The sequence below is a fragment of the Schistocerca gregaria genome, chromosome 4 (genome assembly GCF_023897955.1).
Source record: "Schistocerca gregaria isolate iqSchGreg1 chromosome 4, iqSchGreg1.2, whole genome shotgun sequence".
Lineage (NCBI taxonomy): Eukaryota > Metazoa > Arthropoda > Insecta > Orthoptera > Acrididae > Schistocerca > Schistocerca gregaria.
In genome coordinates, this window is record NC_064923.1 from 436,511,439 (window position 1) to 436,537,817 (window position 26,379).

The 26,379-nt window shown below is 43.1% G+C and overlaps 1 protein-coding gene across 1 annotated transcript in view; it reads left to right on the top strand.

The window, feature by feature from the left end:
- Positions 1–26,379, top strand: part of LOC126365773 (protein nervous wreck) — a 692,956-nt gene that overhangs the window by 652,347 nt on the left and 14,230 nt on the right. Inside the window, exons 19-20 of the mRNA XM_050008297.1 lie at positions 15,986–16,084; positions 22,848–22,888. Of these exons, the coding sequence (XP_049864254.1) occupies positions 15,986–16,084; positions 22,848–22,888 (140 nt within the window). The remainder of the gene's footprint in view (positions 1–15,985; positions 16,085–22,847; positions 22,889–26,379) is intronic.

A 26,379-nucleotide genomic window follows, 5' to 3' on the forward strand; every position in this document is an offset into this window, starting at 1 on the left:
AATGCGTTCATTACGCTGTTTGTACTAGCTTACCCGTGCTCCTGTTTTTTTATTCATTGTTAAACCTACTCCTGCATTATCCCTATTTGATTTTGTATTTATAACCCTGTATTCACCTGACCAAAAGTCTTGTTCCTCCTGCCACCTAACTTCAATAATTCCACTATATCTAACTTTAACCTATCCATTTCCCTTTTTAAATTTTCTAACCTACCTGCCCGATTAAGGGATCTGACATTCCACGCTCAGACCGTAGAACGTCAGTTTTCTTTTCCTGATAACAATGTCCTCTTGAGTAGTCCCTGCCCGGAGATCCGAATGAGGGACTATTTCACCTCCGGAATATTTTATCCAAGAGGACGCCATCATCATTTAATCATACAGTAAAGCTACATGCCCACGGAAAAATTACGGCTGTATTTTCCCCTTCCTTTCAGCCGTTCGCAGTACCAGAACAGCAAAGGCATTTTGGTTAGTGTTAAAAGGCCAGATCAGTCAATCATCCAGACTGTTGCCCCTGCAACTACTGAAAAGGCTGCTGATCCTCTTCAGGAACCACAAGTTTGTCTGGTCTCTCAACAGATACCCCTCGGTTGTGATTGCACCTAAGTGACGGCTATCTATATCGTTGAGGCACGCAAGCCTCCCCAGCAACGGCAAGGTCCATGGGTCATGGGGAGGTTTTCCAGGTAGTCGATGATAACTATCCCTTGTGAATCCCAAAAGACAGTCGCCATAACCTTTTCGGCCGAAGGAATGTCCTTCGCCTTTTTTGGTGCAGAGTCTCCCATGGTACTCCATTGTTTAGATTGTTCTTTGGTCTCAGGAGTGTAGTAATGTATGCATGTTTCAGCCGCAGTGACGAAACGACGTTTAAAGTCCTGCGGATGCTTCCTAAACAGCTGCAAACCATCTTTGCAGCCCTTCACACGATTCCATTTCTGGTCAAGCGTGAGCAATCGCGGAACCCATCTTGCGGATAGCTTTCTCATGTCCAAATGTTTATGCAAAATATTGTGTACCCGTTCATTCGAGATGCCCACAGCACTAGCAATCTCACGCACCTTAACTCTTCTGTCATCCATCACCATAACATGGATTTTATCAATGATTTCTGGAGTCGTAAGCTCCACAGGACGTCCAGAACGTTCAGCATCACTTGTGCCCATATGGCCACTCCGAATATTTTGATACCACTTACAAATTGTTCTAATCGAAGGTGCAGGGTCACCGTAATGTTCATAAAGCTTCTCTTTGGTCTCCTGAGGCGTTTCACTTTCATAAAATAATGTTTAATCACCACACGAAATACTTCTTCGTCCACTTTCTGACAATCACTCGACTTCCTTGATTCACACGAATGCCAAACACAAATAAATAGACAAATATGCCTGAAACTTGTTGTGCGTTCTTTCCAAAGATGCTACTAACTAAACATGACCTCGATACGCGCAGGTGGAGCCATCTCTCGGACTTTGCACGAACTTTTCAAACTCTCCTCGTATGATCTATTGAATGTGTTTGGAAGCTATTACGAATCCTTCAGTTATAAAATTTTACGCTGAATAGAATTCTATACATTTTTAAAACTAATTATATAACTTGAGGACAGTTAAGTCATACTTCGCCCGTCGTTCACCATCCCGTACCTTGAAATAGAAGAAAGTCTTCTGCCGTGGAACACGTGATATTTGCAAATGAACTGAGTTTCTCTAATGTGTAAACGCAGTGGCGTTTCTTACGCACGCTGTAGAGCGAAAGAAACTGGTACACTTGGGTAATATCGTGTAGGGCCCCTGCGAACACGCAGAAGTACCGCAACACGTCTCGGCATGGACTTGGCTATTGTCTGAAGTATCGCTGGAGTGAACTGATACCATGAATCCTTTGGGGTGTCCATAAATCCGTTAATAATACGAGGGAGTGGAGATCTCTTCTGAACAGCATGGTGCAAGGCATCCCAGATATGCTAATAATGTTCAGTTGTGGGGAGTCTGGTGGCCAGCGGAAGTTTTTAAATTCAGAAGCGTGTTTCTGAAGCAACTCTATAGCAATTCTGGACGTGTGGTGTGGCCCATCGTCCTGCAGGAATTGCCCAAGTCCGTCGGAATGCACAATGGACGTGAATGGATGCAGGTGATCAGACAGGATGCTTACGTTCGTGTCACCTGTCAGAGTCGTATCTTAGACTTTTCAGGGCTCCCATATCACTCCAAGTGCACGCGCACCGCACCATTACAGAGCTTTCACCAGCTTGAATAGTCCCTTGCTGACATGCATATTCCATGGATTCATGAGGTTGTCTCCATACCCGTGTACTTCCATCCGCTAGATACTACTTGAAACGAGACTCGTCCGACCACGCAACATGTTTCCAGTCATCAACAGTTCAATGTCGCTGTTGACGGGCCCAGGCGAGGCGTAAAGCTTTCTGCTGTGCAGTCATCAAGGGCACACGAATGGGCCTTCGGCTCCGAAAGACCACATCAATGATGTTTGGTTGAATGGTTCGCACGCTGACACTTGTTGATGGCCCACCATAGAAATCAGCAGCAATTTTCGGTAGGGTTGCACTTCTGTCAAGTTAAACGATTCTCTTCAGTCGTCATTGGTCCCGTTATTGTAGGGTCTTTTTCCGGCCACAGCGATGTCGGAGATTTCATGTTCTACCTGATAACTGATATTCACAGTACACTAGTAAAATGGTCGCACGAGAAAATCCCTTCTTCATCTCTACCTTGGATATGCTGTGTCCCATCGCTCGTGCGCCGACTATAGCCCCACGTTCAAACTAAGATAAATCTTGATAACCTGTCCTTGTAGCAGCAGTAAGCGACCTAACAACTTGTTGACTTATACAAGTGTTGCCGATCGCAACGCCGTATTCTGCCTATTTACTTATCTGTGTACTCGAATACGCATGCCTATACCAGTTTCTTTGGCGCTTCAGTACATAACGTGTGCATGTGTGGATGCCCAATGTTGTCTCCAGAATGAAATTCTCACGCCTGCAGTAATAACCTATTCCTAGGGATTTCCATAAAACTAGGTAATCTGTTGTGATTCTGCTTCATTTCACTTTAAAACATCAAACCAGCCGTTCCTATCGCGATGCTAGTGGAATGAATCACAAAGAGGATATCGTAAATCATTTGTTTTCAAAAAGCAGGTAGAGTGCAAAAAGTTGTATAAATATGAAGTAGACGATGTCAGATTCAGCCCTACATGTAATTTTGAAATTGGCAGAACGTATTTTGTACTTTCTTCAGACTTAGTCCCCCCGTTATTAGGCGGACACAAGTCAGCTCATACTGATTAGCGGTGAGAAGCTGAAGTCCTACACCTTGAGTGACACTGTCAGAAAACGCTCAGTGGATAAGGAGATGGAACCCAACACATTTTCTGCTAGTGTTTCTCCATCTGTTGACCTGGAGGGTGCATATCACCTGGTCAAGTACGGATAGTAGTTTTACATCACCAGTGATCTGCCTGCTGGGGCGTTGGCATCTGTGCAGACGACGCACGTGGCGTACCTGGAATTCTCTGCCTACACAGTAGAGGCAATATGACGTCCGCGGACTCCCAGGCCTGAAATTACCTCATTAGAAGACAGAACACCAGTCAAGATTTCTGTCTGCTCACTAGCCAACCTCAAACAGAAATTCGAGTCAATCATTTTCCCAGAAAGGAGCACTTCATTGTGTGTCAGACTCCACAGGGAGATGAAGAATCGTCACTCGAATAAGCGGAATAATAACTCTGCCGCTCACGGAGGAACCGACTTCACACCCTTCCTATGTCGAAAGCAATTCACGAATTTTAACCGTTAGATTCTCCACTGTGGCTCTCACCATTTCAGTCACTAAGTCGGTTCCCAGAGGTAACTATCTTTGATCGATTCCGTCAAGGACGTGCCCTCGACCGATACCCCAACTGATAAGTGATTGTTCACGCCATACCCCACTCACTCCTGGACACGGAGTGTCGTCTTTTGCGCTCAGACGGTGAATTTGTGCCTGTTACAAAAACATTATCTCCTACTACATGGGTCAGGAACCTACCAGCCAGTCACCTGAACCTTAGCTCGTGACCATCGTTTGTGACCCCCAAGCGTTCCTTCTCATTAAAAGGACGTCTTTTCCACTGCTCTGCCCCGTCTCTCTTTCTGTCGGCACGCTATTCTTAAGTTTTTTCCTCCCCACTAGAGAGCAACCTCCCACTCATTCTGCCTGCTCCTTGGGGATTTTGTGGCCTCCAGCATTGTAAACTCCGCCTCTATTCTCTGCTCTCTCTCAGGGCAGTAAATGTCCACCCCTGCAGAACACAATTCTCTTTCCAGCCTCTCTTTAGCCGATAGCAGCTTCTGAGGAATGCATCGCACACTTCGTCCTTTTCAGCAGTGCTCAGTTCTAATTAATTCCCTGACATGCAACACTACAAAAGTTGTTAGCATGTGATGTTAGCCAGTATCGGACAATCAAATGATTAATAATCCGATTGCGCATCGTAAACAGGGACCTAATATAAATGCAAATCTAAAAGAATATTAAATGTATGGTGGCAAAATGTTGCCTCCTTACAACTGTCCTAACAATTTTACCTGTCTTCAAAATGGAAATTCATTTTATCTTTCAATACCTTCATTTTCAAAATTTTTTACACTAGTAATTTGTTTCTGATAATACTTCTTCTTATTTTGATTTCACGTAGTGATTATTGGCATTTGGTCGAGTAATAATGCAGCAGATAGAGTACTGAATACTGTATTGACAAAATTTTCTTGATAGCAACACTTTTAAATTACAAAGAAATATACGTTCTTAAGTATATGACTTTTTTTTACTTTGGAACACTTTTTGACATTTGAAAAAATATTACATTTTCGTCTGATTTTTGTGATTTCAGAAAATGTCTGCAGCATGCAGAAGTTGAATGCTGCAATTTAAAAATCACATAAGAAGATATATTAAACTTTTATTACAGATCCGGCTAGAGACGAAAGTGTGAAAAGTGTTCCAAGTTGTAAACTCTTCTCTGCTATGTTTGGTTGGCACTACCAATGAATGCCATCAAATCTTTATGCTAAATAATGGCATTTTTATGTGATTCTTGAGGCCACACTGTCAACTTGAAGTATAGAGCGTGATGCTTCGCATGCTCAAGTAATCGAATACGTGACTCAGAGAAGATCTTATGTGCCCAGCAGACATTGAATTTAGCCTGTGCCATCGTCTCTAATCAGTTTTAAAGGGGTTCGTCTCTACCCTTACTTCTGTCAGAAGTTCTGCGTATCAACAGCAGCGTATCTCACGCAAATCAAATCCGTTTCTGTTGCATCTTCTTTCCGGAATTCAACACACCTCCATTTTATTCATTATATTAGAGTCTTATACACAAAGTTATCTTTATTTTCAGCTACTCGCTATTCCGTCATTCATATTTACACTGGCTGTTCAAATAAATGTGAACATCTGTATAATAACAGTACTTGAAAGAATCATGTAATATACTCCGCTCTCATCTGTTGATGCGTACCACATAGCTACTGAGAATCTTCACTCATCAGTCCACGGCTAGTAGGAATAGCTGTCGGACGTGAAATATACTGCAGTTTTGAAATTTTATGGCTGATCTTACGATTTTCGAAACAGCAGCAGTGGGCTCATTAACGAAAACAGAAAACTTCATTGATAGCTTGAAAAGTAGCATGTCGATTGTTATTACAGCAGCAGGGGCCGGAGTTCAAAGAATTTTGAAGCAGATTGTAGCCATTAAGCACAATCGAGAGAATCCCAGGCAACATGAGACATGAACACATACATACAGGGAAATATATCATCAAAAATTATCCATCATGAACTGCGTGCCTCAAACATTCGTGATAGAATATCTATTTCAAAACCATACTCAGAAGAATTGTCGTGGACAGTGTAGGTCACTACGTTTGGGCAACGCTAACAGAAGCCTATTGTACGATGGCTTTCTCAGTCCTCTTGTGAGGTGCTGTGAACGGTTCAGTGACACTGTTGGGGCGCGATGCTGTATCTTGGTGCCCAGTATGGGAGGGAAACAGGTTGCTCTGAGCAACCGTCAACACATTGTGTTTCTCGGCAAAATACCTGTGTAGGCTGACGACAGCGCATCCATTCACACGTTTGGAACTGCCCAAAATTGGTTTAACGTACACTGTGACGAAGCTAAACACCTCTTGTGGCCACCTCAGCTAGCTGATCTAAACATAATCTTTGTGAGGTGTTTCAGAAAACAAGCTGCGCCGTCATCCACCCCTCCAAGGCCAGTGGATACTTCATGAATCAGCGACATTTTCGTAAGAGTAGTGGGTACTATTGTTGTGAATGAGTTCTAGTTTATTAACACCCCCGCACGACGGATCCGAGCAGTAATTCTTCTTGTTAAACGAGGTCCAAGAGCTAACTAATCAAATTCTGTCTTTATTTCAAGTGTTCTTATTATTTTATCTAACTCCAATGTACTCGCATTTTCCCGTTTTTCTTTATTAATTACAAGTTTCAGCACGGTCATCTTCAAATACTAGTAAAACACACATGATTCTGAGGCAAGTAGTTTTTCCACCGATGGTAAACTACCGAGCGAGATGACTCAGCCGGCCGCGGTGGTCTCGCGGTTCTAGGCGCGCAGTCAGGAGCCGTGCGACTGCTACAGTCGCAGGTTCGAATCCTGCCTCGGGCATGGATGTGTGTGATGTCCTTAGGTTAGTTAGGTTTAAGTAGTTCTAAGTTCTAGGGGACTGATGACCACAGCAGTTGAGTCCCATAGTGCTCAGAGCCATTTGAACCATTTTTTGAGATGACTCAGTAGTTAGCACACTGGACTCGACTTGGGACTGACGACGGTTCAAATCCTGTCCGGCCATCCGGATTCGGGTTTCCTTTGAGTTCCCTAAATCACTTACGACAAATGCCGGTATGGTTCGTTTGAAAAGGGCGCGGCCGTTATCCTTACTCGTTCTTCCCTAATCCAAGCTCGTGCCCTGTCTCCAGTGACCTCTTTTGTCGAGTAGACGTTGAATTCTAATCTTCATTCTAAAATTAAGCAACAACTCCCATAGGAAAGCCACTTGACTCAGAATTTGCAATCCACGAATTCCTATCTGAGGAAGCTTGTGATGAAAAATTTTATTAATAAGGACAATGCGTAGAACTTAGACAAGAGAAATTTCTGGAGTTTGATTTTGGCATTCATTTATCTTTCATTTGTATTTCTCCTGCAACAGTGTAAACTTGCCATGATGCATTGATAAACGATGCTCCATTTTTTAGAAGTACACGTATGCTATCTGCCTCTGCTGCAATGCATTTTTGCGCCAGTTCTCTCACGTCATTATTAGTTTCTTCGCTTAAGTAGAGCATCTTTCTTCTTTTCATTTCTACTAGAAGACTTCAGGGACACACAAAACTAAACTAAATGACATCCAGTAAACGAGATTTTGACTTCCGTTTTTATTCTTGCACTATTATTTTTCACCATTTATTAATTATCAAACATGTTTCCGAACCCATATTAAACTAATTTTGTTGCCTAATGCAAAATATGTTGTGAAATGTTTTCCACATATCCGTAGATTGTACTCACACCGCTGAAGGTTAAGTATAGTGAATGAGCATTACACAGCTCTTCGCATGGGAACAGTACTTCCTTTGCGCACCCATAGTTTGCTTGCACCACTTCTATCGCCGGAGTAACTTCTTTTTGAGCCTATACACTATACTTTCACCTTTCTTCCGTTTACTCTCGGTTCACGTCCTCTTCCAACGACCTGCTTATTGTGGGATCCAGTTTAGAATTATCTACGGCCTTAAAGAACTTAAAATACACATCATCATTCCTCAGTAGCCCATTTCTTTGCATGTTTATACTTCCTGTGACGATTCCCTTACCCTTCGGCCTAGATTCCATGGTTACTAAGTTGTGGTCTGGATCTATGTGTGTTCCTAGATATCCCTTACAATCCAGTATCGGATTTCAGAATCTGTGTATCACTATGGTGTGTTCTAGCTAGTATCTACTCGTATCCCCAGGTCTCTTTCTATTCCTATTACTAGCTTAAGTTTACTGCAGAACCTTATGAGCCTGTCTGCACTCTCACTCTACTACCTAGCTCATATTCTCCCGGAATTCGACTTTCAGTTCCGCGCTCTACTACAACGCTCCAATCCTTCGTGATGATTAAATTATCATGTCCCTTTACACAATGAGCTACTCGTTGAGTGCACTCATATACTTCCCCTGCCTCATCATCTTACTTTGTGACGTCGGTATGTATATCTGCATTATTGTTGTTTAAGTTAGTTTGCATTCGATTCTGATGAGAATAATCCTATCACTGGATCGTTCAAATTAACTTAGTCTCTCACCTACCTTGTGAGTACTGTATGTTCATAACGAATCCTACTCGAGTTACATCATTTTCTCTTGGTGTTGACACAACCTCGTACTCGACAGAGCAGAAATTCTTATCTTCTTTCCAGATAACTTCAGTGAGTTCCACCACATCTTGGCTGAGCATTTGCAGTTTCCTTTACCGAAATTCTAACTTTCCTACCACGTGCCAGACTTCTGACATGCTACGCTCAGACTCGTGGGCCGTTACCATGTAATTGGATATTCTTTTTCTCATATCCACATCTCCCTTAACAGTCCCCTCTTGAAAATCCGAATGGGTGGCTTATAAAGAATTTTTTACCAATGGAGAGCTCATCATGACACTTTCTCACTTACAGGCTTTGTTTATACATTAACTAACTTCATTGCAGCTCTTGCCTTCTACAACCTCATGACATTGATCGTCGTTGTTTCTTCCATTTTACAGGTGCAATTTTCCACTCCTAGAGGAAAAGAGTGTCTTCAACCTCTGTCCGCTTTTCCGCCCTATTCGATAAGGCGTGTAACAAAACGAGAGCAATCACATACCCTGGAAATCTACGACTGATACAGGGTGGCGCAGGGAAACTGGAAATTTCGAAATAACGTCATTTCCATGAATAAATTCATAAAACTAGTAATTTACTAACGAAAGTGAATGTATTCAGTATGCCATTATTCAGTACGTCTTTACAATCAAAATGTCCAAAAGTGTCTCTCTACTTTTTAAAGATGACATCGGAAAGATGTGCTCCCATTCGGCGTTCACACTCTAACAGCTTGTTATGAAAACTCTGGAATGCGCGGTGTAGCAAATCTTGGGGAATGGCAGTGACTTCGTTTTCAATGTTCTCCTTCAGTTCATGGATTGTTGCAGGACACCTTGCCTTTAAGATATCCCCACAGGAAGATGTTTCAGATGTCTCTGAGCACTATGGGACTCAACATCTGTGGTCATCAGTCCCCTAGAACTTTTTTTTTCTTTGGTCATCAGTCTACTGACTGGTTTGATGCGGCCCGCCACGAATTCCTTTCTTGTGCTAACCTCTTCATCTCAGAGTAGCACTTGCATCCTACGTCCTCAATTATTTGCTTGACGTATTCCAATCTCTGTCTTCCTCTACAGTTTTTGACCTCTACAGCTCCCTCTAGTACCATGGAAGTCATTCCCTCATGTCTTAGCAGATGTCCTATCATCCTGCCCCTTCTGCTTATCAGTGTTTTCCACATATTCCTTTCCTCTCCGATTCTGCGTAGAGCCTCCTCATTCCTTATCTTATCGGTCCACCTAATTTTCAACATTCGTCTATAGCACCACATCTCAAATGCTTCGATTCTCTTCTGTTCCGGTTTTCCAACAGTCCATGTTTCACTACCATACAATGCTGTACTCCAGACGTACATCCTCAGAAATTTCTTCCTCAAATTAAGGCCGGTATTTGATATTAGTAGACTTCTCTTGGCCAGAAATGCCTTTCTTGCCTTAGCGAGTCTGCTTTTGATGTCCTCCTTCCTCCGTCCGTCATTGCCTATTTTTCTGCCTAGGTAGCAGAATTCCTTAACTTCATTGACTTCGTGACCATCAATCCTGATGTTAAGTTTCTCGCTGTTCTCATTTCTACTACTTCTCATTACCTTCGTCTTTCTCCGATTTACTCTCAAACAGTACTGTGTACTCATTAGACTGTTCATTCCGTTCAGCAGATCATTTAATTCTTCTTCACTTTCACTCAGGATAGCAATGTCATCAGCAAATCGTATCATTGATATCCTTTCACCTTGTATTTTAATTCCACTCCTGAACCTTTCTTTTGTTTCCATCATCGATGTACAGATTGAAGAGTAGGGGCGAAAGGCTACAGCCTTGTCTTACACCCTTCTTAATACGAGCACTTCGTTCTTGATCGTCCACTCTTATTATTCCCTCTTGGTTGTTGTACATATTGTATATGACCCGTCTCTCTCTATAGCTTACCCCTACTTTTTTACGCTTTTTCCAGGTCGACAAATCCTATGAATGTGTCTTGATTTTTCTTTAGACTTGCTTCCAGTATTAGCCGTAACGTCAGAATTGCCTCTCTCGTGCCTTTACTTTTCCTAAAGCCAAACTGATCGTCACCTAGCGCATTTTTAATTTTCTTTTCCCTTCTTCTGTATATTATTCTTGTAAGCAGCTTCGATGCATGAGCCGTTAAGCTGATTGTGCGATAATTCTCGCACTGGTCAGCTCTTGCCGTCTTCGGAATTGTGTGGATGATGCTTTTCCGAAAGTCAGTTGGTATGTCGCTAGACTCGTATATTCTACGCACCAACGTGAATAGTCGTTTTGTTGCCACTTCCCCTAATGATTTTAGAAATTCTGGTGGAATGTTATCTATCCCTTCTGCCTTATTTGACCGTAAGTCGTCCAAAGCTCTTTTAAATTCCGATTCTAATACTGGTTCCCCTGTCTCTTCTAAATCGACTCCTGTTTCTGCTTCCATCACATCAGACAAATCTTCACCCTGATAGAGGCTTTCAATATATTCTTTCCACCTATTTGCTCTCTCCTCTGCATTTAACAGTGGAATTCCCGTTGCACTCTTAATGTTACCACCGTTGCTTTTAATGTCACCAAAGGTTGTTTTGACTTTCCTGTATGCTGAGTCTGTCCTTCCGACAATCATATCGTTTTCGATGTCTTCACATTTTTCCTGCAGCCGTTTCGTCTTAGCTTCCCTGCACTTCCTATTTATTTCATTCCTCGGCGACTTGTATTTCTGTATTCCTGATTTTCCCGGAACATGTTTGTACTTCCTCCTTTCATCAATCAACTGAAGTATTTCTTCTGTTACCCATGGTTTCTTCACCGCTACCTTCTTTGTACCTATCTTTTCCTTCCCAACTTCTGTGATGGCCCTTTTTAGAGACGTCCATTCCTCTTCAACTGTGTTGCCTACTGCGCTATTCCTTATTGATGTATCTACAGCGTTAGAGAACTTCAAACGTATCTCGTCATTCCCACTTCTTAGCGTATTGATTCTTCCTGACTAATGTCTTGAACTTCAGCCTGTTCTTCATGACTACTATATTGTGATCTGAGTCTATATCTGCTCCTGGGTACGCCTTACAATCCAGTATCTGATTTCGGAATCTCTGTCTGACCATGATGTAATCTAATTGAAATCTTCCCATATCTCCCGGCCTTTTCCAAGTATACCTCCTCCTCTTGTGATTCTTGAACATGGTATTCGCTATTACTAGCTGAAGCTTGTTACAGAGCTCAATTAGTCTTTCTCCTCTTTCATTCCTTGTCCCAAGCCCATATTCTCCTGTAACCTTTCCTTCTACCCCTTCCCCTACTACTGCATTCCAGTCGCCCATGACTATTAGATTTTCGTCCCCCTTTACATACTGCATTACCCTTTCAATATCCCCATACACTTTCTCTATCTGCTCATCTTCAGCTTGCGACGTCGGCATGTATACCTAAACTATCGATGTCGTTGTTGGTCTGCTGTCGATTTTGATTAGACCTACCCGGTCACTGAACTGTTCACAGTAACCTTCTGCCCTACCTTCCTATTCATAACGAATTCTACACCTGTTATACCATTTTCTGCTGCTGTTGATATTACCCGATACTCATCTGACCAGAAATCCTTGTCTTCCTTCCACTTCACTTCACTGACCCCTGCTATATCTAGATTGAGCCTTTCATTTCCCTTTTCAGATTTTTTAGTTTCCCTACCACGTTCAAGCTTCTGACATTCCACGCCCCGACTCGTAGAACATTATCCTTTCGTTGATTATTCAATCTTTTTCTCATGGTAACCTCCCCCTTGGCAGTCCCCTCCCGGAGATCCGAATTTGAGACTATTCCGGAATCTTTTGCCAATGGAGAGATCATCATGACACTTCTTCAACTACAGGCCACATGTCCTGTGGATACACGTTACTTGTCTTTAATGCAGTGGTTTCCATTGCCTTCTGCATCCTCATGTCGTTGATCATTGCTGATTCTTCCGCCTGTAGGGGCAATTTCTCACCCCTAAGACAAGAGAGTGCCCTGAACCTCTATCCGCTCCTCCGCTCTCTTTGACAAGGCCGTTGGCAGAATGAGACTGACTTCTTATGCCGGAAGTCTTCGGTCGCCAATGCTGATTATTTATCAAAATTTAGGCAGTGGCGGCGATCTAACCCGGGACCGAAGACGTTTTGACTCTGAATCAAAGACGCTACCCCTAGACCACGGGTACGGGTTCCCTTGAACTTAGAACTACTTAAACCTAACTAACTTAAGGACATGACACACATCCATGCCCGAGGCAGGATTCGAACCTGCGACCGTAGGGGTCATGCGGTTCCAGACTGACGCGCCTACAACCGCACGGCCACATCGGCGGGCTCCCACAGGAAGAAGTCGCACACACTAAGATCAGGGGATCTCGCGGGCCACGAAATGTCACCGTTACGTGAAATAATGCGTCTTCCAAACAATTGACGAACTGCTGCCATCGATTGTCGAGCAGAATGTGACGTGGCTCCGTCCTGCTGAAACCACATGTTTTCAACGTTAAGAATAAGCTCGTACAGTCTCGGTGTAAAGAATGTTTGAAGCATTTCAACATATCGAGCGAATGTTACTGTCACTGCACTACCATCCTCATGTTCAAAAAAATAAGGGCCGATAACACCATGACATTATACAGCACACCATATTGTGACCTTGGCGCTATGTAGTGGTCGCTGGTGAAACTCACAAGGATTGTACTGTGCCCAATAACGAACATTCTGTTTGTTCACGAATCCGTTCAGGTGGAAATGGGCTTCGTCTGATATCCATAAGTTACCAAGGAAATTCGCGTCCTCGTTGATTTTAGCCAATATCTGGCTACTAAACTCCATACGTGACGCTTGGTCTCGTTCATGTAAGTGTTGCACAATCTGCAACTTATAGGGATGGAAGTCTAATTCGTGCAGCATTCTTTGTAACCTTCGTCGCTTAATCCCTAGCGAAGATGCATGCTGTCGAACGGAGCGGCGAGGACTTCCCTCGATTGCAGCTCTAGCAGCTGCAATGTTATCTGGGGTACGTACCGTTGGAATGCCACTTTGAGGCTTCTTTTCCAAGGCAGATTCTGTTTCTTCAAAAATTACGCACCCACGTTGTAATCGCATGCGCAGATGGGACACGACCATGACGTCCAAGCTGGTAATGCTGTCAAAATGTTCTCTGCGCGGCAGTCCCACTATCACCATTTTTGTAAAACGCTCTCACAGCTACTGCACGTTCCGCACCAGTCCAATTCTCCATGATTACTAAATGGCAATGCGTTCACATCAATTGTGCAAAGTTTCGGAAATCTGCCGGCACTACAGTGCTGCCAACTGTAACGTTCAAAATGTCCCGTTACCCTGCGCCAGCCTGTATTACTGAAAATTTTGATTCATAGTTAAGTAGTGAGTGGAATCGACATCGGGTCCCAGGACGTATTCATTACAAGTAAAGATGTTCCCCCCAGACCAGGGTTATCATTATGTCAAAAATGAGTTTACGTAATTACATTTTTACTTGTTTGCAGGTAAATGTCTCCTGTGCTTGTATACATTGGAATCTCCGCACCGCGGTACCTTAGCACGCAGCTACATGGGACAAATCAAAATGACACAGCCCAAGGAGAAAGTGGAGCAGGAACGAGACTTATTACGACTGATAGGTGTCGTCTACAGACTGTCTGCTACGTAAACTATAATCTTCTAAGAGGACCACGTTGCAACATATTGTGCCGCCGGCCTCACTGCCTTCGTGTTTCTTCCGCTCTTCTTTCCACGCGCTATGTGCCTTCACTTACGTTCAGAGACCTGATTCGAATCAGGGATATGTTCGCGGCTTCTCTACATTCCACTCTTTGTGAGGAGGGTCTCGGCTTGATGTTGAGATGATACCCAGAGAAAGTACTGCCACGTCCCTTTCCTTTATTGCTCAGTCACTCATTATACTCATAAGACAAATGGTGTTATCCTTCGACATTACTTTGTTGCTGAGAGCTGTTAGTGCTCATAACAGGTAGGGTGTGATCGAAATGTTGAACATCCCAAGCGGCTTCTCTACACTACTGGCCATTAAAATTGCTAAACCAAGTAGAAAAGCAGATGATAAACGGGTATTCATTGGACAAATATATTTTACTAGAACTTCTGACATGTGATTACATTTTCACGCAATTTGAGTGCATAGATCCTGAGAAATTAGTACCCAGAACAACCACCTATGGCCGTAATAACGGCTTTGATACGCCTGGGCATTGAGTCAAACAGAGCTTGGATGGCGCGTACAGGTAAAGTTGCCCATGCAGCTTGAACACGATACCACAGTTCATCAAGAGTAGTGACTGGCGTATTGTGACGAGCCAGTTGCTCGGCCACCATTGACCAGACGTTTTCAGTTAGTGAGATATCTGGAGAATGTGCTGGCCAGGGCAGCAGTCGAAACTTTTTTGTAACAAGAAAGGCCCGTACAGGACCTGCAACATGCGGTCGTGCATTATCCTGCTGAAATTTAGGGTTTCGCAGGGATCGAATGAAGGGTAGAGCCACGGGTCGTAACACATCTGAAATGTAATGTCCACTGTTCACAGTGCCGTCAATGCGAACAAGACGTGACCCAGACGTGTAACCAATGGCACCCCATACCATCACGCCGGGTGATATGCCAGTATGGCGATGACGAATACACGCTTCCAATGTGTGTTCACCGCGATGTCACCAAACACGGATGTGACCATCATGATGCTGTAAACAGAACCTGGATTCATCCGGAATATGACGTTTTGCCATTCGTGCACACAGCTTGAGTAAAACCATTGCAGGCGCTCCTGTCTGTGATGCAGCGTCAAGGGTAACCGCAACCATGGTCTCCGAGCTGATAGCCTATGCTGCTGCAAACGTCGTCGAACTGTCCCTACAGATGGTTGTTGTCTTGCGAACGTCCCCATCTGTTGACTCAGGGATCGAGACGTGGGTGCACGATCCGTTACAGCCATGCGGATAAGATGCCCGTCATCTCGACTGCTAGTGATACGAGGCCGTTGGGATCCAGCACGGCATTCCGTATAACTCTCCTGAACCCACCGATTCCATATTCTGCTAACAGTCACTGGATCTCGACCAACGCGAATAGCAATATCGCGATACGATAAACCGCAATCGCCATAGGCTACAATCCGACCTTTATCATGGTGATGGTACGCATTTCGTCTCCTCCTTACACGAGGCATGACAACAACGTTTCACAAGGCAACGCCGGTGGACTGCTGTTTGTGTATGAGAAATCGGTTGGAAACTTTCCTCTTGTCAGCACGTTGTAGGTGTCGCCACCGGCGCCAGCCTTGTGTGAATGCTCTGAAAAGCTAATCATTTGCGTATCACAGCATCTTCTTCCTGCCGGTTAAATTTCGCGTCTGTAGCACGTCATCTTCGTGTGTAGCAATTTTAATGGCCAGTAGTGTATTTCCACATGCCTTTAACTTTCACACCATAGTTGTATGATCATGGGATCCCTATTTCCAGACGTGATCCTCAAAATCTTCTGGTGTTTCAGCATTCTCCATGCAGATGACGGGAGCACAGCACCAGCAGTACGGGTCGCAGTTTTCTGGAGGCCCGCCCTCTATCGTCACGGGACCTGAGACCATTGGAGGTAAGGCCGGCAAGGGTTGTCCGCTCCTGGCGCAACTTTTTACCCACAATAAACCCTTGGTAGCAATTATTGTTGAATCATAGGAATTCCTGAAGACTTCGTCTGTATTGTGCTCTTTTGTAGGGTACACTTTGGCAGTGAGGTTTGCTGAGCCTGGCGACTGCATTATTTACCGCGCGTGAAAGTGATTATATCAGTTCTACCTATGCTGCTGCGACTAACACACGTGCTGAGTGACTGCTCAGCTTCAATGTTTACACGATCACAAGTATCACACTGAATCAAAGTCCTAATTCGGTTCGTAGACACTCCCTTGAAATTCTTTACAGTCCAGTAGAGAAGCAATGAATTCGTGGACGAATGGTGGCCGTCAAAGATTGGTTGCAGACTGTTGTCTTCTGGTCCTGGTTGTTACTAGGGGCTGCGACTTGGCTCCGAAAGCAGACCCGCCGACTGCCTATCCAACCGATTCTACTTGTCGGGTCTTGTAGCCCATATAAATGCCCGGCGGGCGGAATGATACGTACCAATGCACTATTTCCGCCCACGCGACTGGCAATGCAAAGTAGGGCGCGTAAGGTGTCGCTTTCCATTGCCCAGACCGGAGTTACAATTTCAGCCTTACGTCGTCTCACGCCTTACGCCTGCATATCAGGAAACGCAAATCAGACTGCAGTACCGCATGGAGTGTCAGTGTCACGTGGGATACAACATATCCAAAATGTAAAAAGTGCGGAGCAGAATCAGTTTAAACTGAACAAGGTGGTGTTGTGAAGAACTTAGTGAAACTATAGTGTGTGATGTTGTTCATCATTTCAGACACGTTTCCAGACACATGTCGAAATCGAAATATAATTGCCAAATGCCGTAAGAACAGGAATTTCCATCTGCACAACAACTGAAGATACTCCGCTCTGAGTTTGACTGAGAAGTACTTTGATGGAAGTAAACTGCTTACACTTTTAAAACTGAATAAAATCTTCTCGGTTCTCAAGCATAGCCAGTTCGAATAAAAATCTCTAGCTTTCGATGGCTGTCTCCGCCATCGTCGCCAGGAGTAAAACCGCTGATTGCTGCGGCTGGCAAGGTTTCCCGCTTATACAGGCATTACTTCAGCCTCTGGCACCAATCAGAGAGGGTCGAAACGACGCATGTGCGGAAGATAAGTTGGTCAGCTCTTAGCAGTTCCGAACCGCCGTGGGACCGAGGCCCATGACAAAGACAGGGAGTGACGCATACGTCACAACACGTGACACTGCAGGTCTTAGGAGTGCCAGCAGCCGTCTCTGGCACGGAAAGAGTAACTATTTCAGACGAGTTTAATAATTCTTCACTATATTTTTAAATGTATGAAAATTCTCAATAGCACACGAATAAATTAAGACCTTTACTATGTATTTGTACAATTAAATATTAATTTCCTGTGGGCCCTGCACGGAGCCGAGCGTTCGCGAGATGTGGTGGGCAAGACGTCTAGTGTGACGTCACAAGTTCGTTGCAGGTCTTGTTTGCCCCGCTCGGGACCGAGTGACGTCACTTAGCACTAGGGGCCGGCACCACGTTTGAAACTGCCACTCCTGCCTCCCGACAAGCGTCAAGCATCCGTCGTTGCTTCGTTTAAAATTACTGCTTTATTCTGTCTCAAACTGTCAGTTGAAACGAACGTGATCAACTAATTACCTGTTTACAGAGATGAGCTAAGACATTATGAGCACATGTGAAATAGCTTGCTGGACCACAATACAACAGCTATTCTTCTGCGTGGCAAAAAGTCGAGAAGTCTTTTCTATGTTACCGGACATATTTGGTATCAGATGTCTACGCAAAGGTCACACAATTACCGTAAATTAAAGGCGGTGACTTGTGGATGCAGAGTTGAAGGCCAATTGCATCCCTCATGTACCATCGGCTTCATATCGCACGAATTTGGCGGAGAAGACATTACGAAACTCAGAAAATTTTTGCACGAATCTGGTATTGCGAAAGAGGCATTTTTCCTGGGTGCGTTACGTGTTTCCTCCTCTCGTCATATGAGGGGACGTCCAGCATTGTCCAACATGATCACTTTGGAGGTCGAGGTACTGCAATATGTGGAGACATAATGATGCATGGATGTACTGACCTGCAGAACGTTGACCACGGTACTCTTACCGACCAACTTTACAAACCGTGTATCTTTCCAGGGGTGCGTTCCGCCTGAAATCATGTTTGTGTTTATGCGACTGGATCTAACAGCGCGGATGAAGGAGCTGTTGGAAGGAGATAATATTCGGCGAATCGCCTAGCCTGTCCGTTCCCCCACATAAATCACGTCGAACACGTGTGGGATTCTTTGGGAGGACGTAGCACAGTACGTGCACATGCATCAGCGAACATCCACCAGCTGACAGTCTCGCTGGTGGAGCAATGGAACGCCGTACCGCAAGAGTTCCTCAGTAACCTTGTGGCCAGCATGGGAGCGCTTTGCAGAGTACCCATTGCCGTCCTTACTGACCACAAACGTTATTAACAACCATGGCCCACTTTTTGTGATGTATAGGGGGACCATCATAAATCGCGGTAACTTCAGTATAATTATTGTCTTTGAATAAAAGTGTCATTTCTCTTAGAGTCATTGCGCATTTCTTTCAGTTACCTTTTGTAATGTACTGTACTGTAGTGTAGCAGTTATTTCTTTATGTGGTCCAAGTTTCATCCAGCTGTGTCACTTGGAAGTGACACGTCGTGCGAAAGTTACTTCCGTCACACCAGTGTATTTACGTCCCCTCAGCCTCCTCACGTTAGTCACTGTTACAATCTTCGCGTAGTTGCATCCAAGAAAATGGTGGTCCATTGATAGTGACCAGGCCAAATATCTCAAGAAATAAGCATCAAACGAAAAAACTACAAAGAACGAAACTCGTCTAGCTTGAAGGGGGAAATCAGATGGCGCTATAGTTGGCCCGCCAGATGGCGCTGCCATAGTTAAAACGGATATCAACTGCGTTTTTTTTTAAAAAATAGGAAACCCCATTTTTATTACATATTCGTGTAGTACGTAAAGAAATATGAATGTTTTAGTTGGACCACTTTTTTCGCTTTGTGATAGATGGCGCTGTAGTAGTCACAAACGTATAAGTACGTGGTATCACGTAACATTCTGCCTATGCGGACGGTATTTGCTTCGTGATACATTACCCGTGTTGAAATGGACCGTTTACCAATTGCGGAAAAGGTCGATATCGTGATGATGTATGGCTATTGTGATCAAAATGCCCAACGGGCGTGTGCTATGTATGCTGCTCAGTATCCTGGACGACATCATCCAAGCGTCCGGACCGTTCGCCGGATAGTTAAGTTATTTAAGGAAACAGGAAGTCTTCAGCCACGTGTGAAACGTGAACCACGACCTGCAACAAATGATGATGCCCAAGTAGGTGTTTTAGCTGCTGTCGCGGCTAATCCGCACGCCAGTAGCAGACATATTGCGCGAGAATCGGGAATCTCAAAAACGTCGGTGTTGAGAGTGCTACAACATCGATTGCACCCGTACCATAGTTCTATGCACCACGAATTGCATGGCAACGACTTTGAACGTCGTGTTCAGTTCTGCCACAGGATACAAGAGAAATTACGGGACGATGACAGGTTTTTTTGCACGCGTTCTATTTAGCGACGAAGCGTCATTCACCAACAGCGGTAACGTACACCGGCATAATATGCACTATTGGGCAACGGAATATCCCCGATGGCTGCGAAAAGTAGAACATCAGCGACCTTGACGGGTTAATGTATGGTGCGGCATTATGGGAGGAAGGATAATTGGCCCACATTTTATAGACGGCAATCTGAATAGGAAACCCCATTTTCATTACATATTCGTGTAGTACGTCAAGAAATATGAATGTTTTAGTTCGACCACTTTTTTCGCTTTGTGATAGATGGCGCTGTAGTAGTCACAAACGTATAAGTACGTGGTATCACGTAACATTTTGCTAAACGTAATGTTCTACCGATGATACTATAAGATGGTTCACTGAATGACAGAAAGGCGATGTACTTCCAACATGTTGGATGTCCGGCACATAGCTCGCGTGCGGCTGAAGCGGTATTGAATAGCATATTTCATGACAGAGGTGGATTGATCGTTGAAGCACCATACCATGACCCGCACGTTCACCGGATCTGACGTGCCCGGGTATCTTCCTGTGCGGAAAGTTGAAGGATATCTGCTATCGTGATCCACCGAAAACGCCTGACAACACGCGTCAGCCCATTCTCAATGCATGTGCCAACATTACGGCAGGCGAACAACTCGCTGTTGAGAGGAATGTCGTTACACGTATTGCCAAACGCATTGAGGTTGACGGACATCATTTTGAGCATTTATTGCAATAATGTGGTATTTACAGGTAACCACGTTGTAACAGCAGCGTTCTCAGAAATGATAAGTTCACAAAGGTGCATGTACCACATTGGAACAACGTTCAAACGTACCTACGTTCTGTATTTTAATTAAAAGAACCTACCTTCTACCAACTGTTCGTCTAAAATTGTGAGCCATATGTTTGTGACTATTACAGCGCCATCTGTCACAAAACGAAAAACGTGGTCCAACTAAAACATTCGTATCTCTTTACGTGCTACACGAATATGTAATAAAAAAAATGGGGGTTCCTATTTTAAAAAACGCAGTTGATATCCGTTTCACCTATGGCAGCGCCATCTAGCGGTCCTACCATAGCGATATCTGGTTCCCTCCTTCAAGCTAGACAAGTTTCGTTTTTTTGTAGTTTTTTCGTTTGACGCTTATTTCGTGAGGTATTTGGCCCGGTCGTGATCAATGGACCACCCTGTATAACAGCGCATACTAGCCTGTCTAGACCACACCACTCCACTCGCAGCCACATTCCCATTTTCTTGTTAGCAAACGACCTAACACGTATCACCAAGACGACAGAAAATCAGTGCTGCGAAAAGCGACTGAAGATTTATGTTCTAGAAACGTTCACTTCACCTGTATAGGTAATCCCATGCAAGGCGGTAATCAATGGCTCTGAGCACTACGGGACTTAACATCTTTGGTCATAAGTCCCCTAGAACTTAGAACTACTTAAACCTAACTAACCTAAGGACATCACACACATCCATCCCCGAGGCAGGATTCGAACCTGCGACCGTAGCAGTCGCGCGGTTCCGGACTGAGCGCCTAGAACCGCGAGACGACCGCGGCCGGCAAGGCGGTAATCCCCGGTGAGTTCACCTATATAGGAAAACGCTTACAAGGCACTAGTCACACCAACTGTTGAGTATTGTTCCAGTGTTTATGTTCCTTATCAAGTAGGAAACACGCTACAAATCAATCAAATTCAGAGACGTGGCGTTAGGACTGCGTCAGCTCGATATAGCCCTTACGAAAGTGGAACAGAGGCTCCCCGGATAGTTACCTGTTTGTAAGAAGACGACGTTGTTCTCAGGAATCCGTGTTGGGAAAATTTAGACAATCTGTATTCGAAAGAGAATGTGTGATAGCTGTGCTGTCACCATCGTATATCCTTTAGGAATCATAAGAATGAATTAAGAGTGACGCTTATATAGACGTTCATTTTCCTTCGCTCAGTACGCGGATGGAATTGCACGGAAATTAGCTGATTTTCGTGGCTTGTGGAGTACATAGTTTGGAATGATAAGGACGTAGGGCTTTTGAAATAAAGGTTTTGAAACTGGTTTTGACAGAAGAATGTTGAAGGTCGTGGTATATCGGGTAACCAATAAATATGAAGTGAATGGATTTGAGGAGAAAAGAAGCTACATGACACGACTTGACTGAAAGACGGAATTGAGTGGTAGGACATATCCTGAGGAATCAAGGAATACCTAATGAGCTAATGAATTTAGGGAGACAAAAATTGTCGAGAGAAATTGAGAAATGCATAAAGAAAGTAAGTGCAAATAGATGTACTTACACTTGTTACTCAAACATGAAGAGACAAACACAGGTAACATTAAAAACTGCATCAAACCATTCTTTAGATTGACAATGACAACAGCACTGAGTGAAAGAACTCCAAGGGCTACTCATATGAAATTAGTCAACAGACACCCTGTAAGGCCTCTGAACTATTTTCTACAGAATCCTAATTAACACTGTGTATTACGAAAAATAACTCGGAGACTGACTAATGCATATCTGTTGATGTTCAGTACAATACATATGTTTCTTGTTGGGCATAATGGTCCACGATGTGTCGCGAAGATCCTTACTTCTACAGTCACCTTTCAACTGAATTTCATTACATGAACTTGTAGCAAGAAAATCTACGATTTTCACCAACTCATAAAGCGCGGGAGTGCTTTGTTCCAGGATGTGAGACTATTCGATTTTATATTTTTTAGGGTCGTCTCCTCCGAAAAAAGCCCACTATGTTTAAAGTTCTCTGAACTTCATACGAATATTGCATCCGTTTGTCGAGTCCATCAACTGCGACTGCCGCCAACAGATCTTAGCCTATCCGTTATCACCTTCCTTGTAGACACTAACATTAAACCCTTTCATTCTCTCTGCTTTCAACAATACGGAGCCATAGAAAAGATCCAGAACTTTGTGGACTTCATACGGTATAGTTTACCAACTCATATCTGGAACTGTAACCAAAGTATTAGATATTTCCGACCACTAATATGGTATTTTTATTAGTCTTTAACGTCTGACTATATAATGTAGTATATGTGCTCGCTGTTTACGACAGGTTGAATGTTTCTGTTTCACGCTGCGCTTCTTCAGGAGACGACGTGCCAAGCGTCACGGTGCAGGTAACAGAGGAGGTAAGTTCCATGTAGTGGTATGAGGCCATTAGATAACTGTTGAAGATTAGGGAAGCAGCTACGGATTTATACGTAAGTAATTTTGTCGTTGTTAGTCACTTTAAGCACAGAAGGACCCCTAGGAAATGATGATGTAAATGATTGTTACACACAATAAATTTAATCTTTTTGATGTTGCCAGCAAGTATGACAGCGCTGAAAAACTTTGCGTTTACTTTCGTCAGAAACTCTAGAGTCTCTTAATCCTGGGAAATACGCCACAGTTACCTTTAGTAGAATCAGAAACACAACACACATTTGCAACAAGGGTTAGTGGAAATCAAATTATTTGTAAACATTTCGAAATTAACGGCTCAATGATTTCTAATATAGAATATTGGAAAGCTGGTAGAAGCCGACCTCATGGGAGATCAGTTTTGATTCCCAAGTATATAGCATTTGTAGATTTAGACACATCTTTCGACAGTGATGACTGGAATACACCCTTCGAAATTCCGAAGGTAGCAGGAAAAGTTTTCTAGAACTTGTACAAAAACCAGACTGCAGTTGAAGGACACGAAAGGAGACGAGAATGAAACACGACTGTAGCCTATCCCCGCAGTTATGCAGTCTGTACACTGAGTAAGCTGCGAAGCAAACCAACGAGAAATTTGGAACAGGAATTAAACTGACGGAAAAAGAAATAAAAACTTACAGCTTTTCCTATGACATCATAATTCTGTCGAGACAGCAAAAGACTTCGAAGAGAAGCTGAACGGAGTGGATAGTGTCTTGAACAGAGATTATAACGTGAAAATCAGTGGAAGTTAAACAAGGGTAATAGGATGTAATCGAATTAAATCAGGTAATGCTGAGGGGATTAGACAAAGAAATGGGACTCTAAAGTAGTCGATGAGATTTGCTATTTTGGCAGCAAGATAACTGATGATGGCCGAAGTAGCAAGGACATAAAAACAGACAGGGTATATGACGAAAATTATTTCATAAATAGAGGAATTTGTTAACATCTAACACAAATTTGTCTGACGAAGTCTTTTCTGAAGGTATTTGTCTGCAGTGTAGCCAGGTACGGAAGTAAATCGTGAACGCTAAGCAGCTCGGACAAGAAGATAATAGGAGATTTTAAATGTGATGCTAATGAACATTGCTGAAGATTGGAAAGGTGGATTGAGTAAGTAATGTACAGGTTCTGAAGCGAAACGGAGGAAAAAGAAACTTGTGGCATAAGAGATGACTACAGTAATCAAGTTCAAATCGATGTAAATTTGAGTATTTATTTGGGAATTAGCAGGCTTGCACACGACAGAATAGCGTGGTGAAGTGCATAAAACCAGCCTGCTGACTGAAACCACAGCAGCAACAACAACAACAACAACAACAACAACAGGAACACGGTGGCAATTTTAACAGTGGTATTTCCAACTTACTCTTTTGCAATGGGATAAAAAATATTTAAAATTGATCAGTAAACTCCAGTTGTGGAAACTGATGTTGTCTGCTTAAATAATTCTCAATACGCTGAGAACACACACAAGGGTGGCGAGACAGCGTGGTTGTTGTATTCGGACTTCAGTCCGGATGCTGGACTGATGCATCTGTCCGTGCTACTCTACCCTGTGCAACACTCTTCATCTCCGAATAACTACTGAATCCTACATCCTTCTGAATTTGCTTACTGTATTCATCTCTTGATCTCCCTCTACGAGTTTTACCTCCCATACTGCCCTCTACTACTAAATTGATGATCCCTTGAGGTCTCTGAATGTGTCCTATCAACCGTTCTCTGCTTTCAGTCAGGTTGTACCACAAATTTATTTTCTCCCCCAGTACTATACAGTATCTCCTCATTAATTATGTGATCTACGCACTCAATCTTCAGCAGTCTTCTGTAGCACCACATTTCAAAAGCTTCAGTTATCTTCTTGTCTTAACTGTTTATCGCCCGTGTTTGACTTTCTTAGATGATTACACTCCATACAAACACTTTCAGAAAAGACTTCTAACTCTTAAATCTATATTCTATGTTAAAAATTTCTCTTCTTCAGTAACACTTTCCTTGCCATTGCTAGTCTACATTTTATAAGCCATCTACTTAGGCCATCATCAGTTATTTTGTTACCCAAACTGCAAAACTCATCTTCTGCTTTAAGCATCTCGTTTCCTAATCTAATTCGATAGGCTACACCTAATTTAATTCGTCTACATTTCATTATCCTTATTTTGTTTTTGTTGTTGTTCATTTTAACCTAACTTTCAAAATACTATCCAACTGCTCTTGCAAGTCCTTTGCTGTCTCTGACAGAATTACAGTGTAATCGACAAAACCTCAATGTTTTTATTTCTTCTCCCTGATCTTTAATTTAATCATAAAAATTGTGGTTATAAAAATAATAACAATCATTACGAATGCTTTTGGGAATTGCAAAATGTGTCTGACAGTTCGTGGAGGTATGTTCCGCCTGTGCAACAAATTGAAGGGAATTTTTTTTATTGTCATTAGCGCTTCGCTTCTTTTATTTGCGAAGCATCTTCAGTGGCGATTTCAGGCGCTGTTAACTCGTGCCTGTGGTCCTAGAGATGTGTGTTTTCGTACATATGTTGATTACAAAATGAAAATGAAAATGATGTATACGATGTGTTGAATCAAATGCGGGCGAGGGAACACCGTATATCGGCCAGGTGGTGCATAGAAACAAACGATTACATCTCCAGAACCACAAGCATGGTTTAACAGCGCTGGAAATCACCACTGAAGATGCTTCGCAAATAACAGAAGGGAAACGCGTATGGAAATAAACAAACTGCCTTCAATTAGATGCATAGATGGAACATACCTCCACGAACTGCCAGACACATTTTACGATTTTGAAAAAGATTCGTAATGATTGTTATTATTTTTATAACCACTATTTTTATGATCACTTCTAACACTTACAATGTAATTATCAAAATCGTTAATTACATTTACTTCCATGAATTTTAAAGCAAATGAGATGGAAACTTTATTGTTTGTATTGTGTACTAAAAGTATTGTAAGACATTTCCAGGGGCAGATGTGGACTCTGACCACAATCTATTGGTTATGAACTGTAGATTAAAACTGAAGAAACTACAAAAAGGTGGGAATTTAAGAAGATGGGACCTGGATAAACTGACTAAACCAGAAATTGTACAGAGTTTCAGGGAGAACGTAAGGGAACAAATAGCAGGTACGGGGGAAAGAAATACAGTAGAAGAAGAATGGGTAGCTTTGAGGGATGAGGTAGTGAAGACAGAAGAGGATCAAGTAGGTAAAAAGACGAGGGCTAGTAGAAATCCTTGGGTAACAGAAGAAATATTGAATTTGATTGATGAAAGGAGAAAATATAAAAATGCGGTAAATGAAACAGGCAAAAAGGAATACAAACATCTCAAAAATGAGATCGACAGGAAGTGCAAAATGGCTAAGCAGGGATGGCTAGAGGACAAATGAAAGGATGTAGAGGCTTATC